The sequence below is a fragment of the Aplidium turbinatum genome, chromosome 4 (genome assembly GCF_918807975.1).
Source record: "Aplidium turbinatum chromosome 4, kaAplTurb1.1, whole genome shotgun sequence".
Lineage (NCBI taxonomy): Eukaryota > Metazoa > Chordata > Ascidiacea > Aplousobranchia > Polyclinidae > Aplidium > Aplidium turbinatum.
In genome coordinates, this window is record NC_137475.1 from 36,152,637 (window position 1) to 36,172,199 (window position 19,563).

The 19,563-nt window shown below is 36.5% G+C and overlaps 1 protein-coding gene across 1 annotated transcript; it reads left to right on the top strand.

Moving 5' to 3' along the window:
* Nucleotides 1–1,508: 1,508 nt before the first annotated feature.
* On the top strand, nucleotides 1,509–19,420 carry LOC145769261 (ras association domain-containing protein 2-like). Its single transcript, XM_082580842.1, has 10 exons — nucleotides 1,509–1,714; nucleotides 6,483–6,633; nucleotides 8,003–8,055; nucleotides 9,244–9,275; nucleotides 11,637–11,729; nucleotides 12,500–12,615; nucleotides 15,881–16,034; nucleotides 17,060–17,181; nucleotides 17,319–17,416; nucleotides 17,863–19,420. The coding sequence occupies exons 1-10, from the start codon at nucleotides 1,674–1,676 to the stop codon at nucleotides 17,915–17,917; spliced, it is 915 nt and encodes a 304-aa protein (XP_082436968.1). The 5' UTR covers nucleotides 1,509–1,673; the 3' UTR covers nucleotides 17,918–19,420.
* Nucleotides 19,421–19,563: the final 143 nt, after the last annotated feature.

The window sequence follows — 19,563 nt, forward strand, 5'->3', positions numbered from 1 at the left end:
AGGGTTAGGGAAAGCTTATATTTTATCATCATTGCAGAATTTCATTGGCAAATAGTTATTTCGCAATCTGAATCAACCAATCTCAAAACATTTTCGGAAAATCTTACTTTTTGAGTGACTAGAATCAATGAGACAGAAATCTCGTGGGAAAAAAATTTTTGCGGCCCGGGCACGCAGTGTTGGTGTTTGTGAGTTATTCCATACACTAGGTGCCGCTGGATAGAAAGCTGTCCTTTCAGAGTCAACACAGAAATAAATTTCAACGACTATTTAAGAAATGAGTTAAGAGATTAGCCTACCAGCTTGATCAGAAGATGTGTTACCTATTTACGCAAAAATTGTTGCCTAGCATACCTCAATTAGCCATACCCAGATAAAATTCAAGAACCACAGCAAAGCCTATTTTTGCTGCAGAATCATGCTGCATTTTCTTCCTTAAAAATGTACCTTTTATGCTGTTGATCAAAACCAGCACGCATCGTAGCCTCTGTCCGTGGATAAGGCAGATCAAACTTGTCGTTGCAGTTTGCTTAATCCTGTTTGTAAGTTGCATTGCGTAGCCTAGTCTTGCATTTCCTCTTACATGAGTCATGCTGTTCATTGTAAATTGTAAACGTCATTCCAAAATTCATCTAAACGACGTAATACACAATTGTTTAAGTTTTTCTTATACGCAATTTAAGCAGCCTACCTTAAACTTAACTTCCTGACGTCATCGCTTTCTCAATCAAGAGCTAATTTAAACACATTTCACCTTTTTATGTGAAGCTTGTTTTGTAATTAATGCACCACTTTGGATCGGAATTCTTAAACCATCTCTTCAGAAGAGATGAAGACACATAGGCCTACTCTACTCATTTTTAAAAACTTAAATTTTCCCGCTTGTGTTATTCAGCCGCACGCTTTTACACGTTTTATGAGATAGCTTTCCCTAACCTATTTTTATGTCTCCCTTACTGCTTCGAAACTGACATGATATCATAGTTAGCAATGCGCTAAAATTAAACAGTTAAAAAATTTGTGGGTCACCAGAAAATGTAATAAATTTTGCAGCTGGCCTGGTGAGACAGTTGTAACTGCGTAGCGTCAGAACCGGATACAGAGTATCCTCTAATTTAAAAACTTCCAAACGTAGCTTTTGCCCTACTTGCAACAAAAATTAGTTGTATGTATATGAAGATGGTATAATATTATGTTGAACAACGATTAATAAACGTATCAGCTATGTTGTTTCCAGAAAAATGTGAGGATAGGCTACTTGAATTATCTCAATTAAAATAGTGGTAAAATGTTGCTTGAAATCGGTTTTGTAATTAGTTAAATAAACAAAAACTTATTACAGGATGTATGTTATCAAGGTGATGCAGTGAACATTTATTTGATTATACCGCCTTGTTTAGTTACGTGCGATGGCGTATTTTTTGTGGCAACTTCGGAAACACGTGATGCTTACGTCACAGCCTCCTGTTAGCTGGCTCTGATCAGTCACGAAATGGCAGCTATTCAATAACAACAAACTAAAAAGCGTTACTGTATACTAATTGATAGACAGTCTCTTAGCAGTTTCTACACAGAATACACTGTAAAGTTGTTACATCAGATTCAAAAGCAAGCTATACGATTTTTTGCCAAGTTGAAGGCGGAGGCTTAGAAGTAAACGTCACATCAAAAGGATGTCAGATATTCGTCTGAGTAGCGCAAGAACGATTCCACGGTAAGTACGATCTCAGGAGTATGTATGGAATGGCTTGGCACATAAGTTATTTTGTCCTTGACTCAATTTACAAAAGCCGCGGTAAATACCACAGGCTAGAGCAGTGCTTCCCAACCTTTTTAGGCTTACGGCACCCTTCAAAAGATAAAAATATTTTGTGGCGCTGTTGCCAAATCAACGATCTGTAGCCAAATCAACATAATAATATAGTAGGTAATATTTTAATTTGCTTGGAAATGGAATGCCACTTTGATAAAAAGCAAATTTTGCTTATTTCGAAGTCAGTGTGAAACTTTAATAAATTGCTCTTTTCTTAGCAGAAAAAATGGGCAAAAATGCACAGCATTCACCTATTGAACTGCAATCGACAATTAGCACAACTTGTACAGACATCACAATGCCACAACTACATGAGGGCAGCTACCACACTGAAAATTTGTAACCATGAAACATAATAAGCTACGATATGACAAAAAATTGCCCTTAAATTATGTTACAAAAACAACCTTGCTTGAAAATGTTTATCAGCAACAGTAATAACATCTAACCATTTAAGGAAAACATCACCATCCAAAGCGCAATGTTGTGCTTTGCTTTTGTGACATGATAGGCTAGGTAACATCTGATTTTTTGTTTTGTTGGTTTTTGGACCGTTTTTATGAATTTCCTGTGTAATTTGTCTGTTATAGCCATAGGGGCTATTCATAGGTTACAGAAATATGTCTTTGTGCCAACACTGAAAGAAAACTAACCTACGTGATGGTTTTTATAGTTAGTTTCATCTAGCCCAATTTTATGTGGATTCTAATCAAGTTTCTTTTTAGTTTATTGCAGCGACAAACTTACAACGTGTAGAAACAACTTTTAAAATTGTTGTTTATTCGTCCTCGGCTGCATTTTAACATTTTTAAGAGAATTTCGGGTCCAGTAGCCTACTAATGATAATCCAATTCTCGAAAACATGACACATCTTCAGAAAATAAATATCTACGAAAGGTAAAATAATAGTGAAATTATCAAAGAAAGAGATAAATTTGCCCAAAAACAAGAGGTGTTGGTTCCAACATGAAATAGACCGAATATACTGTACAATACTATGGTAAATACTGTGTAATATTTTTTTCAAATTTATGGGCCTCTGGAAAGTTTCGGCCCTCTAAAATCATCCTGGGTTAGGGTCTGAGAATTCCCTTGAACTTATTCAGTCTTCTGGGGTAGCGTATTTATTTTGTATCATAAGTTCAAGACTTGCGTAGTGTAGCTTGATCTAAAAACATAATTTAAAAAACAAAAAAACTAATACAAAGAAGATCACGGAACAGCTTAGCTGTTATTTTTTTGGCGAATTCCTTGAAGCTCAATAAGCAATACGTAGGCCTAAAGTTTAAATAAAATAAACCGGTTAATAGTGTTCTTGGGTAGTTTAATAAATTCAATAGATAGACCACTTGAGATAGATACTGTGTGTTCACTAAGGAAAATAGCAGTTACGTAAAATTATGTTATCCGCAATACTTGCATACGCGACGCCATCCGCAACCGTATGCAATACATACATATGTCTGCCTGGTTGTGTGTAACGATGCTCACAACGAAATAGCCTACTGTATCAAATAAGCTATAGCCAAAGAGTGGTCTAAGCCTGATCAGCTATTTCCTCATAGCACGTGAGCTTAGTCACTTTGTACTCAAATCTTTAAATACAGTGGCCGATTGTAGTACAACATGTATGCACTCTTTTCCTTGTTTTATTTTGTAGTAGCTATACAAGTTAAATAGTTTGCATTTGACGATTGTTGCAAAATTGACATCTCGATAAACCAAAGGGATCAAGCCTTTCATAAACAATATTCAATTCTGTAGTAATACAGTAAATGGACTGAAATTGCAACATTCAGTAGCAAATTTGAAAATAAAAATAAGCCAAACTCATCATAGAACGAATAATAGCCTGAGGTACTCTAAGTAAGTTGAACTCCGAAGAGGCAAACATTAAAACTGAAGGGTCCGCGCGCCTGCTCGCTTAACATTTAATCTTTTTTGACACTTCACCTTCACGCATCTATTTGCTGCAACCTGTAGGCTAACAATGCTTCTGGTTTAAAGGCACACTTAATATTTATGTTGAATCAATACTTACTGCAATAAGATTCTCTGACTTTAAAAGTAAGTTGCCGATTGCGTTTTTTCTTGATTGTTACGTCAGAACTGCAATTAGCAAAAGATTTTTTTGTGGCTAAGAAAGTAAGAACGTCTGTGGTTTCTGTGTTTTAATTGTTGGAAGTCACTACAAGGATATCTTTAGTGTTCTTTTTTTTAAAAACAATGCATTTTGAATAAAACAATATGCTACGCTACTGATTAGCAATAAATCAAAAGCTCCAAAATTCGTTCTATGGAACGTTGCAGGCTCCCACTTGCTGCGTGCGAAGCATCACGATTGCAAAATCTTTCATTGATGACTGAAATGAGAGTCCTGCATATCGAAAAACAACCCTTTTGCAATACGTTATGCTCCGTAGCTTTAGTTGATGATAATAATTTTTTGCCTGGTACATAATCTGGGAACACAAGCTAATCGGCGAAGATTATTCAATAGTTTAACTTTAGAGTGACTCATCTAGGCTGCGCTGCAACTTGGGTTGACATAGAAAAGACCTCTGATTGCAATTACTTAATCATGTGATATGATTACAGGGTCACAAAGTTTCATTATTCAGTATCTCATTAAGTCTATCTCAATAAACATAGTAAAAGATAAGATTGAAGGATTGAAGTCACTGAAGAATATAGCCTATTATTTTAATTTTTACTTAATAAGTTAATAAATTTCTTTCTATCTCTTCAAACTTCAACCGGACTTAAAATATAGTTAGGTAAATTTAATGCGATTGAGCAAGCAAAAGAAAATTGCATTACAAAATTACATCTCTAGACTTTGTGACTTGCGAGAAAACCATGTCATGTGCCCAACTGGAACCGCTGCATTCCCTTCACCGTTATGCTGAATCGAGTAATTTAAGGTATGCATTCAGCTAAACGCATATATTACGCAAACGCATACGGTACACTTTGATTCTTTAATGTTCGTTATAAATAAGTTACTAAACTATAGCAAACTTCGTGATCATTTAATCATGTCACACGATGAAATAATTGCAATCCGAGTTCTTTTCTATGTCAACCCAATTTACAGCACAGTCTAGGTGAGTCACTTTAAAGTTAAACTATTCTTGCTAAATTGCAAAATTGCATCACACAAGAATAACTAACTTTGTTAACCTTCACTCGTCTCTGGTTACTGCATGTTTTCGCATAAACTTGCCTTAAAATAACGCCAGCAAGATTGTAAAAATTAATGGAAATTGTATTTAATAGATAGATATAACTTCAATAGATAAGCAGGCGGCACTGACGCAGAGCAATGCAACTTTATTACAGCCTGCTGTAGACACAATAATTATTTCCACCCAAAACTTGCACCTTCTCTCCATATGATTGCAACCTTTATCTTTTAACTCTGTGTGAGGCAGTAAGTTACGCTGAGTAACTTCAGTTTATGTAAGGATTATGTAATCAAAATAGGATGTGTGAGAGTAGTGAAACAAAAGAAATGCTGCTGTAATCATAGAATTGTTGAAAAGCTGGTAGCCTGAGTGTGCTCAAAGTTTGTCACATGCTGTAACCTACTGCACATGAAATCTTAGATCAGTGGTGCTCAACTTTTTGCCTTGGCTGGCCCTTTTTGATACTTTCGAAGCCGTCGCAAAATCCTAAAAAAAAGCTTATATGAAATTTTGATAGGCCTATATCGCGTCTCCTAATGGAATCAAATGTTCTATCAGTTTCGAAGCGGCACACTTGGAAGAATTTGCTGAACTCGCGACGTACTTATGACGATTGATGACATTGACAAAGTTATGTTATGAGCTATATGTTGGCATACAGGATCAAAATTGATATGCTGATTGAACGTTTTTCTATAAATTTTATTAAAAATTAATAAAACATTTACGACCGTTGCAAAGAATTTCTTACTTTTTTCATTTATAATCAATATTAATTCGTTATAACCACAGTCACGGCAAAACTGTGAGTGATAATAGACTGCTGACTAACGTTTACATTTCTAAGTTAAGCATTGATCCAACAATCTTCTGTATCAAAAAAATTAAGTTGAACATAGTTACATCGCCTTATTAAAAGATTTAACTCATATACTGTACATGACTTATTTTTAGTTAGGAAACCAAACCTTTGTGCGACGTCCTTTGAAATTGAAACGACACACCAGTGCGGTGCGGCGTACATTTTGAGAATCACTGTAATGCACAAATAAAGCACAACCAATTTTAGATTTCGTAATTTATATCATGCTGCAAACTCGGAGAGTTTCACAGACCCCTGAAATCGCTTGGTGGACCCCCGGTTGAGAACCACTGTCTTAGATAGTCTGCGTTCCTAAGTGAAAAGAGCCACAACTGCCGCTTTGAGCAACAAAAATGCTCTGGGAGATGAAAAAGATTATCAACATATGCAAATTGACGTTGCAGCAGAAGTCGATGGAGCCGACTCGCAAATTTTGAATCGACGAATTCCATTGCATGCTATATTTTAATTGTTCTGAACTATCAATTAAAAGTAGCTTCAAGAAACTTGTCATAGCCCGAGTATCGTTTTCTCGTTTCATTTCCGATTATTCAATTGAGTGAGAAATGATTAGCTGTGCTAAATGCTAACACGATATAAAGTTTGTATTTATTTTCAGGGAGGACTTTTTATCACGCTTGAACGATTACAACACGTACTACGATGGAAAACCGGAACAGTTGAGAACAAGACAAAATAAGAATGGAGATCTTATCATAGATGGACTTATCAACATCCATTGGGGACTGCGTACAGCAATACGACTTCAGGTAAACTGTCAGCTATCATAGGCAAAGGCAAATCGTTAATTCTAGCTTGATATGTACGAGCGTCCATTGGTTTGAATCTTTATTCTCGGACTGACAAAGCCTTGATAGGTTATTCCAGGTAGTTTCGCATACTTGTAGATGCTTTTGACGCTGGGCCGGTTACCGAGATTGACAGAGTAAAATTTCCGATTGTTGAAGTGTTGTCTGTGAAATACTCTGTGCACTAGGTGCCGCTGAATGGAGAGCAATCTTGAAGTGCGTTCCTTAAGCGCACACCCCGAGAGCCGAACCAGCGTCGCTTGATCTTGACGTTTGTTCGTGTACAAAGTCAGGCGCTTAATCATTGAGCCAACGAGGTGGACAACAGTTAATGAAATCATTTAGGTCAAGCATGGACATGGCTTCTTACCAGCTGTATAGTTTTAATACTCGAAGTAATGCTGAAGATGCACGTTTGTTATTAGTTTATGCTCATGTGGAGATCGAAATGTTCGAGTCTTTGAACAATGGTTACTTGAAAGAATGAAATCGCATTTAAAACGAATTTCGTTACTTCACATGGCCTGGATAGGGTTGAGTTAACATTTCCTTGGTTCGATACTTGGCCTCATAGTTTGTGGAGAGTCGTGTTTTAAAGCGATTAGCCCACAGCTAACGAGTTTGCAGAGTCAATCAATGAAGCCATGGTGAGGTATCTGTGAATTGATATCATGCAGTACGAAGAAGACACGAAAGACCTGGTCAGAACTCTTCCAGAAAACGCTGCACTAACATTACTACTGTTAGAATAAGGCTGCATTAGATGTAAACGACCCTGCTTTCTAGTGGTTTGTTGTGGAACATCACTTCCACGTCATGATATGTATTACTCAGCGGTTGCTGGCCTAAAAGTCAGCAGTTTCCGCCAGGAACCACAGTGAAAGTAAAACTAGAATTAAAGGAAAGTAAAAAAGGAGCCCAAACCGAAGCCAATGCAAAACACTAATCACTGGCAGCAACCTAACAGGTGTCCGTGAACTAAGATTATCGTTTAATAACGTGTATGGGGGGACACAATAACCATTTACTCATTTACTTCACTATTTAACCCATTTACTCATGCAGTATTCCAGGCAAATGTTTAATTGAAGTAAACAATGTTGTGGTGCTGAAACAGGAGCGACTCTTTTACTCGGGCTCGTGATAAATTGTGTGTTCACTGACATAAGTAAAATGACAGAATTGTTTCTTTAATCGTAAAATTTAATGCGTGTCAGGCTGAATTTTCTTAGCCCGAGCTGGAGTGATAACAGAAGCAACTAAAAAGTCGTTCTTGAGCATTGCGTTCATTCAAACTTGTATTCATAAAACAATATTGTTGCATTGACAGGTTGCTGATGAACCGGATGTGCGGATTCGTCCACAAAATTTGGACAATGAAGAGTGAGTTGATTTGTATCTTCGAAAATCTGTATAAAGCAACCAAAGTGTATACATAGATGAAAGGAAGCTCTCTCTTTTCTAGACCTTTGTTCGTTTTGTGACACGTTTGAATATACGTAATGCCTGTCTGTGTTAGATGTTCACGATTAAACCACATATACATGATATGCTGTACAGACAAACTACATTAAACATAGTTACCATTCACTAAAAACCTCTACAGCCTGTTTCACCCTAAAAGGGAGAGCATCAGAAAGTCCTTATTCAAATAGAATAATAAATAGATTCTATTTGAATAAGGACCTTCTGGTGATCCCCTTTTAGAGTGAAACAGGCTGTAAAGGTTTTTAGCGAATAGTAACCGTGATTGATGTAATTCGCTCTGCTTGGCTTTTTACTTGGCATTGAGCACTTTTTGTAGTATTTACATGTATTGTTTAATATCAGAGCTACGTTAATTTTGATTGCGTGGAGGTAAACCACGCAAATTTGGATGGTAAGCACTATTGAGGTCATCATAATAAAAGAAACAGCCTACACGAAACTCGTTGTGTGTAGACCAGAGTTGGGTCAATTACAAACAATTATAACTTAATGTAATTAGCTAGACATTTTCATGTAGGCTAAATGTAATTGAGACTTTTGCTCTTATGTCATTGTAATTTCAAAACGTTTTGATTCAGATTTCAATTACATTTGGTAGTTGCTCTCGTGATGTCGGTACTTTTGTTGATCCACTATTTTGGGTTTAAAAGAGACTTTGTACATTGCAACTTGATCTTTATCAAGTGCAATTTTAATTGCCTTTGATAAAATCAAACTGTAAAAAATGATCAATGAACATAAATATTGAAGCATTTAATTTTGTATTGGCAACGTGTAATTGATTGCATTCTTAAATTATAATTGTTAAATGGGCTATCTATAGTGAACATTGTTTTAGACCTACTGTATCAAAGTTCAGGCTTTTTATTTTGTTACAAAGAACTTACAATATGAACAGGTATGTACTGTATAAAATAAACTCAATTGTTTTTGGTTTTCAATACAAATGCCAAAGTTATCATCAAGAATGATTTGTTTCTAAAATTGTCGGAAAAAGCAATAATTTCCACAGGCTGTTTTCTTGAATCAATAGAAATTGTGAAATGTAACCTACCACCTTAACAGAATAACTTATTTTTGCAGAAAAAGTTCAAGAAACTCGTTAGAAATCCCAGGTAAGTTTCTTATGATTCTTACAGCACCAAATATCTAGTTACCAAATGCTATCCTTTTTTTATTAATTCAACGTCTGCAAACATTAAATCAATGCAAAAAACACTTTGTTTGCTAGGAAAATTGTATATAGCCTATATGCCTGAATGCTGCTGGAAAAAACATTTCCACAATTCTTAAATTAGGTTTTACGTGCAGTGCTTTTAAAGGTAGTTCATATTTTCTTACAACATAACTTGATTACAATTTAACTGGGACGTAGCTTAAGCCAGGGGTCCGCTAATAGGAATTTGCGACCCAAATTTGGGTAGCAAGACATCAGGGGATCTACAAAAAGAGTGGATCGGCAACAAAGTTTTAAGGAAGCAAAAACTGTAAACTACTGTAAAATCGACAATATGAAAGTTGAGGTTCGAAAATGCCAACTGCTTGTGGAGGTGTTTCAGAGGCTTTTCCCCAGAAAATTTTTGGTAATTTCACTTTGTTTTTATCGTGTTTTTTTGTGTGTATCTGCACTCCAACAAAGGCTCTTTATTTAAAACGGACGCTTTTTATTTGATCAGTTCAAATTAAATCTCTAATTAATTTGTTGTGTTCCAAACACAGTGCTTGTAAATACCTCAACGGGAAAAATAAATACAATCTTTTACTTTTTGATGTGATAATTTCCACACAAATTTGTGCAAGAAATTGCTATTATCAATGGTAGTTTTTAAATTAATATCTTACGACAACGTATTTTCCACAAAATTGTATGTTTTCGGAATGTTTCGGTCTCGAGGATTTGGGAATTTTTGGGGTCAGGCTAACAAGTTTTTGTTGACCCCTAACCTAAGCAACGCGCCACAATGAAGCTGTAGGCTTTCATCAATAGAGGTGCAAAAGTGAAGGCAAGGAAGCCAATCTTTCTGTCCGCCTTTAGGTGTTCCATTAAGTCTCCTGACAGAGATACAGCCGCTTGCTTTTGAGTGGTGGCGACTGCACCCTTTCGAGCGTCATGCCAGGGCTTTCATCAGAGCCGGATTAAGGGTACTGTAGGCCTAAGGCTGTTTACTAGAGAAGGGCCTAATTTTGCAAGCCAAGCTACAAAAAGTAATAAAAATACATACATGAAAAATTGAAATTATATACTGCAAAATAACATAAACATAAGAGAAAAATGGCTAATGACGGCGCATAATTGGTTTTGGAAACAAAAACAATTTTTATTGTCAAATTTGAAGCAGATGGAAAAGATTTTGGAAAGAAACCGCGACCCCCTCAGAGCAATCAATGTAGAATCGCGCCCCCCCCCCCCATAAAGTATTCAACAAAAGCATATTTAATGTAAAAGTTAACCAAGTTTGATTCATGCCGACATTCAGTTATGTTTAGTTTTGCTGTTCCAACGTAAACTTCCGAAACGAAAAACGTGTTTTGCGATGTTATCACGGGTTTTATTGCATTTCCTCCGATTGTTATTTCCAGTTTCTATCAAGCTTAGCTAGATAAATAGGAGAAAAAGGGGAGGATAATCTACGTTTTCGCACTTACACCGGTTGAATTTTATTGCAATCTTTTATGGATTTATTTTAATCAATTTCAGTGAGACGGTTGGTGCTGCATATTTTTAACTATTAAGTTTGTCAATACGTACACCTGTTGCTGAAAGAACTTTCAAACAAAATAGCCGACACTAATTTTTTTCAATGCCATTGAAAACGATACTGAGAAATCTATATTTTGCATAGGATTCTACATAATTTTGCTTTTTTACCATAGCGTTGTTACTGGTTAACTTTAGTCTGTACAAAACAACGTACAACGTCTGAAAGCTTAAACGATATAACCAGAGCCACTATAACAACCTCACGTAGAGGAATGGGCGATTGCAAAAAAAACAACGTTTTTAGCCTTTTCTGGCAACAAAGAATTGAAAACAATACGCTGGAATTTCAAGCGCCTCGCGAACCTCCAAAAAACGGCTCGGGACCCCCAGGTTGAAAAGCCCTGCTCTAAACTCAATTTCGATAAAAGTGGCGCCTACGTGGTTTTGGAAATTGGCTCTTCATATGTATTGACTCAACTCAGTCATTCGTTTTTAAGCAAAAACTGTACTGTACTAGTACTAGATTTGTATCACTATCAGCCTTACAAAAATTGAGGCCGAATTTTTCCAGGGCCTAAGGCTATAGTCTTATTAGCCTAATGGTTAATTCCACCCTGGCTCTCACTACTCGGCCATGCAGCTGATTATTGGTCTAAATATAACAATGACGGTAATAGAAACAACATAGACATACATTTGTGTTTTTTAACTATTGTATGTTAGCATTTAGAAAAAACGATTCTTGTAAACTACATTTTTTTAATGTCATGGCTAGGTGCGACTGTGGACCTTGAAAATGCAATTTGGGGAAGAACCAGACAGCGAAGAAGTGGAGCCCGGTTAACTGTTCCTTCCTTGGAAAAAAAAGGTTAATAGTAAAGTTGAATAATAATTTTTATCCTTGGATTAAGATTGCCGATTTAAAAGCTCAATCCTGGCAGTTTTGTTTACTTGTAGAGGCTTTGGACCAGTGATACAGGCCTGATCACCGAAAATAGCAGAATGAAATGTCCGCTGGTTGTTCATGTAATTGTTTGAAAAATTTTCCACTCATTTGGTGCTGCTCAATGAAGACCACTTAAGATGAGTTGCACAAGCGCACACTTCGAGAGTTAAGAGTTGCTAGATCTTGCCATTTCATCGTTCACAAAATCAGCGGCTTATCTAATTCAGCTTTAAAAAGGCGGAGATTATATTTGTCAGCTAAACTTAAAGTTTTATTGCAATCTAGGCCTAAGATTGATTTTTTTACAAAATAAATCAGTTCTACAGTGACGGTTCGTCCTAATAGGCTGCAAGGTTGCAGCTTACCCTCGTAAAATTAGTGAATGTAAATGTAATGTAAAACCTTTTTGCAGCCTATCCATTAAAAATAACTATGAGCCGCCCCTGCAGTCCCAGGTTCATTTTTAGCAAGCAGTTAAATTGAAATGTTTTGAGTTTTTAATTTAGCCTATTTGTTCACAATAGGAGAAATCATGGAGATTCTCTCACAAACAATTTCACATTTCTGAAGCTTTTGTGTAGTTTGTAAACTTGGAATTTTTTTAGTTGCTATAACTAATAGACAGCAAAGTAACCTAAAAACAATCCAAAAAAGTATGAGATTTTAATTCAGCTCTTACATCAAATTTTCAGCAAGCCCAAATTCTGAAGACAAAATACAGCGAATTAACAGCGTCATCATGCGGAAGAAAGGGGGGCGAAATCTACGTCACAGAGCATCCATAAACGGTCACAGCTACAATCATAAGGTGAAGTAAAAGAAATCGTCTTTGCAGTTTGCACATGTTGGAAGCGATAGGATTGATGTGAAGTTTGCATCAGTGCTCGTAAACCAGATCTCCATTCGAAAAAACGGTTATAGACTAATCATTTCAGATTAGTTTTTAACAGTGGTGGGTACTAGTTACTTTCAAAGTAACTGAGTTACAGTTACAGTTACTTTGCTCAAAAAGTAACTAGTTTCAGTTACAGTTACCGTTTTTTTAAAAAGTAACTAGTTACAGTTACTTTTCAAAGAAAATGAAGGTGTACTGACCTACAACTACTCTTCTTTGTATGAAGTACAAGTTGAAAAAGACATGATAATTTGAGAAAGGGCAAGATGATACTTTGTTCGTAACTGTTGCCTAACTACAAAGCAACGACCACTCTGTTAGCTGTCCACTACTCTAATGCAGGGTTGGGCTACTCAACTAATGTTAACAAAGGTCCAGTTTGACAAGTTGAATATTTTTAGCGGTCTGGTAAACAAGTTATTTCCCACGCAACAACGAAAGTTAAATTATCTGTACCAAACCACTTTTTTTAGGTGAAATGTAACTCGAATTGGATTTTGGAGAAAGTGTTGGGGAGTCTGGGAGTCGAAGCCTCCCAGTAACTAAGATAATCACAGTAAAATTTGCTTCCTCCCATTAGAAATCTGTTTAAAGGCATACTAAAGGAAAATTTCAAACCGGAATTAAGCATTAAAATAAGTAAACTGAACATTCAAGAATACATTTCAAAAACAATTACCCAAAAAAATTTGTTTTCAATGGCGCTGGCAAGGCCCAAAGTCCAGTGTTTCATTTATTTTCATTTTTTTCAAAATGACCAAAACGTGCAAACACAGCTCAAGAATACGTCATAAAGTTCAGCAATAACAAAAGCCACGTTACCAATCTGATGTTTTGAGCAAACTGTCTGCTGTTTTGATGTTAAAATGTGCTGTTTTGATGTAAATACATACATAGCCTACAGTCAAATCGCCCGCAGTAACAATTATTGCGTGATCGGTTGATTGCTAGACTTTATGACGTAGACTTTATGACGTTCTTTACAGTCGCACGCTTCGTTGCTCAGGCCAATCTTGTTTTGAAAGCTCTGACAAAAGCACGCGCACAATGGTGGTCAGACCGCAATGGGGCAAAATTTTATTGAAAATCGTTTTATGGTAGCATGTTAAACACAAAGAACGTGGAAAATCGTCAAGTCAGGTTTTTCCTTTAATACCCCTTTAAAGAAGCCATGAAACGTGGCAATGAGGTTATTCTTCCAAAAGCTCAAGGTCCACCATCAACACCCAGAAGGTACGGATTCGGACCGCGGTCCGCCAGTTGAGTAGCCCTGCTATAATGCTTCTAAAAATTCATATTCTAAACCCAAAACGTCCGCCTACAGAATAAAAAAAAAAAAAAAATTGAAAAAACGACATGCACCCCAGACAGCAAATTAGTCGTTTATTACATTGATTCAACGTCTGCAGACAATGCAATCAATGTAAAAAACAACTGATTTGCTGTCTGGGACACGACACTCCGTCTATAATAATACAAGCAGTAGGGCGTGTCAATATTTTTATACGGGTATCTAAAATGAGCGAAGAGGCACAACATCAATTTCCTTTCAGAGACATCAGCATTTCAAAAGGTTGATCGCTAAGTCCAGGTCGCTTTGGCTTCAAAGTATCCTTTCCAAGGAAGAACAGTCTTTCAACAGCAGCACTGGAGGGGATAGGAGTATTAAATTGCAAGAACAAATGCCTCAAGGCGTCATTGGGGAATGCACCAGACGTAACCATCTTTGTTAGGTTATAGGTTCGAGAAATCCATTTAAACTTTTTGCGACACTTGCTTTCTTTTTTGTATTTTCAAATAACGGAGTAAAAAAGTCATATGTTTCATGCCTGTCAACATCAGTGTCGCTGCTGCTTGCTGCATCGTCGATATTGAAATTGCTGTGGTTCTGTAATAGGTTAACCATTTTGAGATTTAGAGCCGTCTTAATTTTTTTATCCTTGTAAAGCCAAGAAAGAATTGTGGGTGGAACGCAGCAGCTAGTTGGCAGTCACTATCATTAAAAACATGACCATAGTTGCTTTCCAAAGATTCTAACAATCAGGGAAGTAATGGCAGGCAGACAGCCACCTTGTTGCTGTTTCGAAGTTCTTGTAGTCTTTTCCGCGTCATGCCCAAGGTTGGTAGCAGTATACCCATATGCCTTCTCTTTTGATCGCAGAATGTCCAGAGACTGGCATATTGGTCGCATTACCAGTGGGGTTTGTTTCAGTCTCAGATACTTTAGACAGAAGCTTATCCATGTCGACTTTCTACTACTAAGTGCTGACTACCTCGTCTACCTGTGTTCAAAGCTATGTAACCACAATCTACAAAAAAGAATCGCTTTACAAAAAAGGAGAACGTGGAATTTCTAAAAACAAACAGTTTAGTGGAGGAACAAACAAAGGATTGTGGCGTCACAGATCCCAATCCGTATAGAACACTGCGATTGCGAAATCCTACCTCGCAGTTTATGCGGCCTCCTTTCTGTCGCTGGTACGCCGCAAAATCCTATCTCGCAGTTTACACAGCTCCTTTCTGTACATAACCTCGTTTCTTGTCGCCAAACGCCTATAAACGCCTATAATCTCTTCCAAACAAATAATTTGACCACTACGAAAAAACTGCCATAAACTGAAAAACAAACGACCATTTTTTGTTTGGGAAATCAAGTAACTGTAACTAGTAACTGTTGAAAAACGCTAAAAGAGTAGCTAGTTACTGCTTATCGTTACTTTTTCAAAAAAGTAACGAAGTTACAGTTACTCAAAAAGTAACTAGTTATGTAACTAGTTACTTTTTTAGCTAGTTACTGCCCACCTTTGGTTTTTAAGTCGTTTTCTTATTGAACTGCTCAGTTGGTTTTTATGTAAGACCCATTGCTCCTCCTTCTTTTGCGCATACAGTATCTTTCTTAAGCTTTACTTTTTATGACTTCTATTCGTCATCAAATTTAGAGTTTTACTTTTCCTGGTCTTCAATGTCAAAAGAGTAGATCAATGAGATATAGTGACAGTGCCAAAATCGTTGTATTCAGTAAAGCATATTTCTTTCAAGCACGCGTTTTGACTCTTCTAGCTTTTTCCAGACTTATGCTGTGGTCAAGTGATATTGTTTTTTGCTTTGACGGTCGAAAATAAAAGCATGAATGGTAAACTGTTTGTCCTACAGCATAAAACAACTTGAATGTTTGCAGACCTCAGTATTCACACCTGCGTATGGTTCCGTCACAAAGATTCGCATTTCAAGTTTGAATGATGCCAAAGACGTCATCAGCAAGTTGCTTAGCAAGTTTCGAGTAGAAAATTCTTTCGAGGATTTTTCCATTTATATTGTCAAAGAAACTGAAGGTGAGAACATAATACGTTTCCATTGGATTATTCAGCGTATTATTTTTCAAACTTATTTGTTCGATTACAATCTTTTAGCTAAATTGGTTAGGCATTTTACTTTCTTACTCGGAGTAAGGTCCCGGGCATTGGGTAAAAGTCACTTTGATACAAAACTGAAAATTCAAAAGGACCAAATCGCTTTATTTTTAGACAAAAAAAAACACACATAGACAAGCCTATTAATTTCACGTATAAATAGCCAACTTGAGACAAAACTTCGTATACATATATTTTTTCTCAATCTAAGAAGTATGCCAGACCAGCGGTCGTCAACCTTTTGAACTCCATGGACTACTAAATTAATGTAGGCTAGGGCCCGCTAGGCTACAATAAATTTGGCGGAACACTAATAATAATAGGCCTACACGCATTTAAAAAAAAAAGTAAATGCATTATAAAATAATAATCAGAAAACTTTTATTTTATTAATACGAAAAGCACTCATTAAAGGTACAGTAGCATAGTCACAGTGCAATCATAAAAAACACCGGATTCTATTTTTCTAAAAACATCAAATCTCCGGATTCTGATCCGCTTTTTGCTCATTTCTGCACAAACTGAAGTACCTATCGAGGCTCAAAGGTAGCCAGTGTTACACTATGGCCGCATTCGTGTGCTTGTGTAGGACTCGTGTTTATTTCGAGATTGTATAAGGTCTTGAACTTACAATTATACTAGCCTATTCATAATATATTTTGTTACCCGCCATTTTTTGATCTGAATTTTCATAAACATTGATATAATGTCTTAATCTTTTTGCGGACTATCAAAAATTATGCACAGAAAACCAATGGTCGAACAAACAAAAATGAGTAGGCCTAAACGCTTTGGAAAAAACCAACAATAAAGACAATAGACGCTCATCGTGAATAGCCTATAGGCCTACTTGTCACATTCAATTTAAGTCATTAACTTTGGGAAAGACTATATTAACTGATACATTTTACAGCAAGTAAGCTATAATTAATGTTTATTGACAACAGAACGCCGTGAACTTCCACGTGATGAATTTCCACTATTAAGTCGAGTCTTAATTGGCCCCAACGAAAAACTTGGAAAGATTTTTGTAATGGAAAAGAAAATGCACGAAGAAATATCACCTGAAGTAAGATATAGGTTATATCTAGTTGTTGGGTTGATATTTATTGTTTTTTGTATTTGAAATGCTCGGTTATTGTCGATTCAGTTTAGTTAGGCTCCTCACCATTTGTCTGATGTAACCAATAGGCTACTGCTTTGCAGGTCGCGCAATACATTAAACTTGACAGCAGCATATTACATGTTTTTCTTAAAAAGTTTCACGAAGAAGAAGATAAAGAAGTAAGGAAACTCCGAAAAAGGTATGCCACAGTATACAAATAGGCCCAACCTTGTGTTAGTCAATTGCATCAAAATTGTGAATAGAAGGCCAGTTCTTACAGTAGGCTTTTTTCCACCTCTTTTTATGAACTGCTACTGGATTATATTTGGTCAAAGCCGCCTTTGGAATAGGCCTACAAGCTAAACAGTTGGCTACATAAAGATTTTTGCTGCCAAAGTTTAACAAAACAACTGCTCTAGTGAAGAATGTCTTCTTTGAACTCTGTGGCAAGGTGAATAAAACGTCGTTGTTATTGGTCCTATTACGTTTTTATAAAGCACCAATAAATTGGTGTGTGCTGCTATATCTGTAATTGGTGTGTGCTGCTATATCTGTTCTTGTTCTTATTAAATTGCATTAGGATACAGTTCTTACTTAAAAATTAAATAAAACATCAATATTCAAATGGTTTTATTGTTTGTTTAGATATGAACTATACCGAAAAATGTTGGTTCACAGAATAAACGAAGCCTCCTCTTGAAGACTTAAACATGCGGATGCCGTGTATTTTTTATCAGTTTTCTCTGTTGCATTATGCAGTGTCTTTGTTTTCTGATTTCGTACGGTATATTATTTAATTGACACGCTTTTCGTTTTCTGTCGGTCTGAAAGCAATAGTTTGTTTGATAACTTGATATGAAGGTGACTAATATTGAAATATTTCCCAATCGATTTTCAAAAATGCTTTGCTAAGTGCAAATATATTCTGCTGAAGACACGGATATAAACTATGACGTAAGTTAGCTCTGCACAGGGGGCGAACGGCCATCTGAGGGTTAAATGCAAAACCCGTGCATTTTACAGGAAAAGAAGCTTTGTGAGTCCGAGCATAAAGATTACGGTAGCCACTTTAACAAGTCGAAATTCTGCCACTGAAATTGACTACAATGCAAGCGCCAACCAATCAGAAAGTGTTATAAGAGGCTACCGTCCAATTGTGACCCTTCTAGCACTCACCCAGAGAGTTAATGCTTGTTTTGAACTTTATTTGGTAATTACAGAAGAAAAAGAGCAATAGCAGTGGTGAGAATCGAACACGCGTCAATGAAATTATTACTTTCTATCCCTAACCCTAACCCCTAAGCCAACCAGCTGACAAAAAATCCATCACTTAATTTGCTTTCTATGATCTTCTTTTCGCCATTTTTTACGTCACTTGAACCGTAGCTTATGATTGGTTGGCGGTTTCATTCTAGTCAATTTCAGTGGCAGAATTTCGACTTGTTAAAGTGGCTACCAAAGATTACCACAACAAATCAAAATGGATACAAGTACCGTAATTAGTTGGCACTTATGGCCTTGTTTTCCCAGCAAACTTTTAGTTACGCCACTGTCTCTCTGGCTACTTTATTTGCAAACTATTGAATGCAGACTTTATTAGCTCGATCGGGTCCACTTCAATTTATCGTAGCCTAGTCTATTAGTTGTTGTAACGATAAAAAGTTAGGTTCAGACGTGGGTCCATGTAAAATAAACCTGTCAAAGTTGCTCCCAACAACTTAAATCGAAGGTGCCGACTTTACTATGCCATCGCAGACCTTAAATTAGTGTAAAAAGTGGTTGATTTGCTGTCTGGGATAGTCAGCGTGAGATTATTTTTGTAAAACACAAAAGTTTGCATTCACACGCCATATCCAAATTTTATACATGCAGGGTAGACCTACCATATCATTGAACTAATGGACGATCGCCATAAAAAAATCTTGTTGATTTGACAAATTCTGTAAACCAGGTTCGTTAATTTTCAGTATCGTGCTGTGAAGTTGTCGAATTTAAACACGGATACGGTACTGAAACAATTTGGGTCTTACTGCCTTTGTGCTAATTAACAAAGACTAAGCTTTTTATTACCATTCAATCTTTTTAATGTTCGACCGAGTTATCAACATCAAGTTATTGAAGTGTACCGAGGCCTTCTGGAGTTAAATGTGAAAAACTATTTTATTGTTGCTCTTGAAAGATGAATAAATTTCGCCTATGATTTCAGCCAACTACAGTAGTGTGACTTTATGCAGCACCGATAGCTTGCAGTTTTCTTATTTTGGTTAAATTTCTGTGTTGGTTGCAATGTAGAGAACCACTGGGTCGCTTTATTGCGGGGGAAGGCCGCTAGTTCTCACACCCGTT

Coding starts and splice junctions, on each gene's coding strand:
- LOC145769261 (XM_082580842.1), top strand. CDS start 1,674: ATGTCAGATATTCGTCTGAGTAGCGCAAGAACGATTCCACG. Junction 16,035..17,059: donor TATTGTCAAAGAAACTGAAG/GTGAGAACATAA, acceptor TATTGACAACAG/AACGCCGTGAACTTCCACGT. Junction 17,417..17,862: donor GTAAGGAAACTCCGAAAAAG/GTATGCCACAGT, acceptor TTGTTTGTTTAG/ATATGAACTATACCGAAAAA.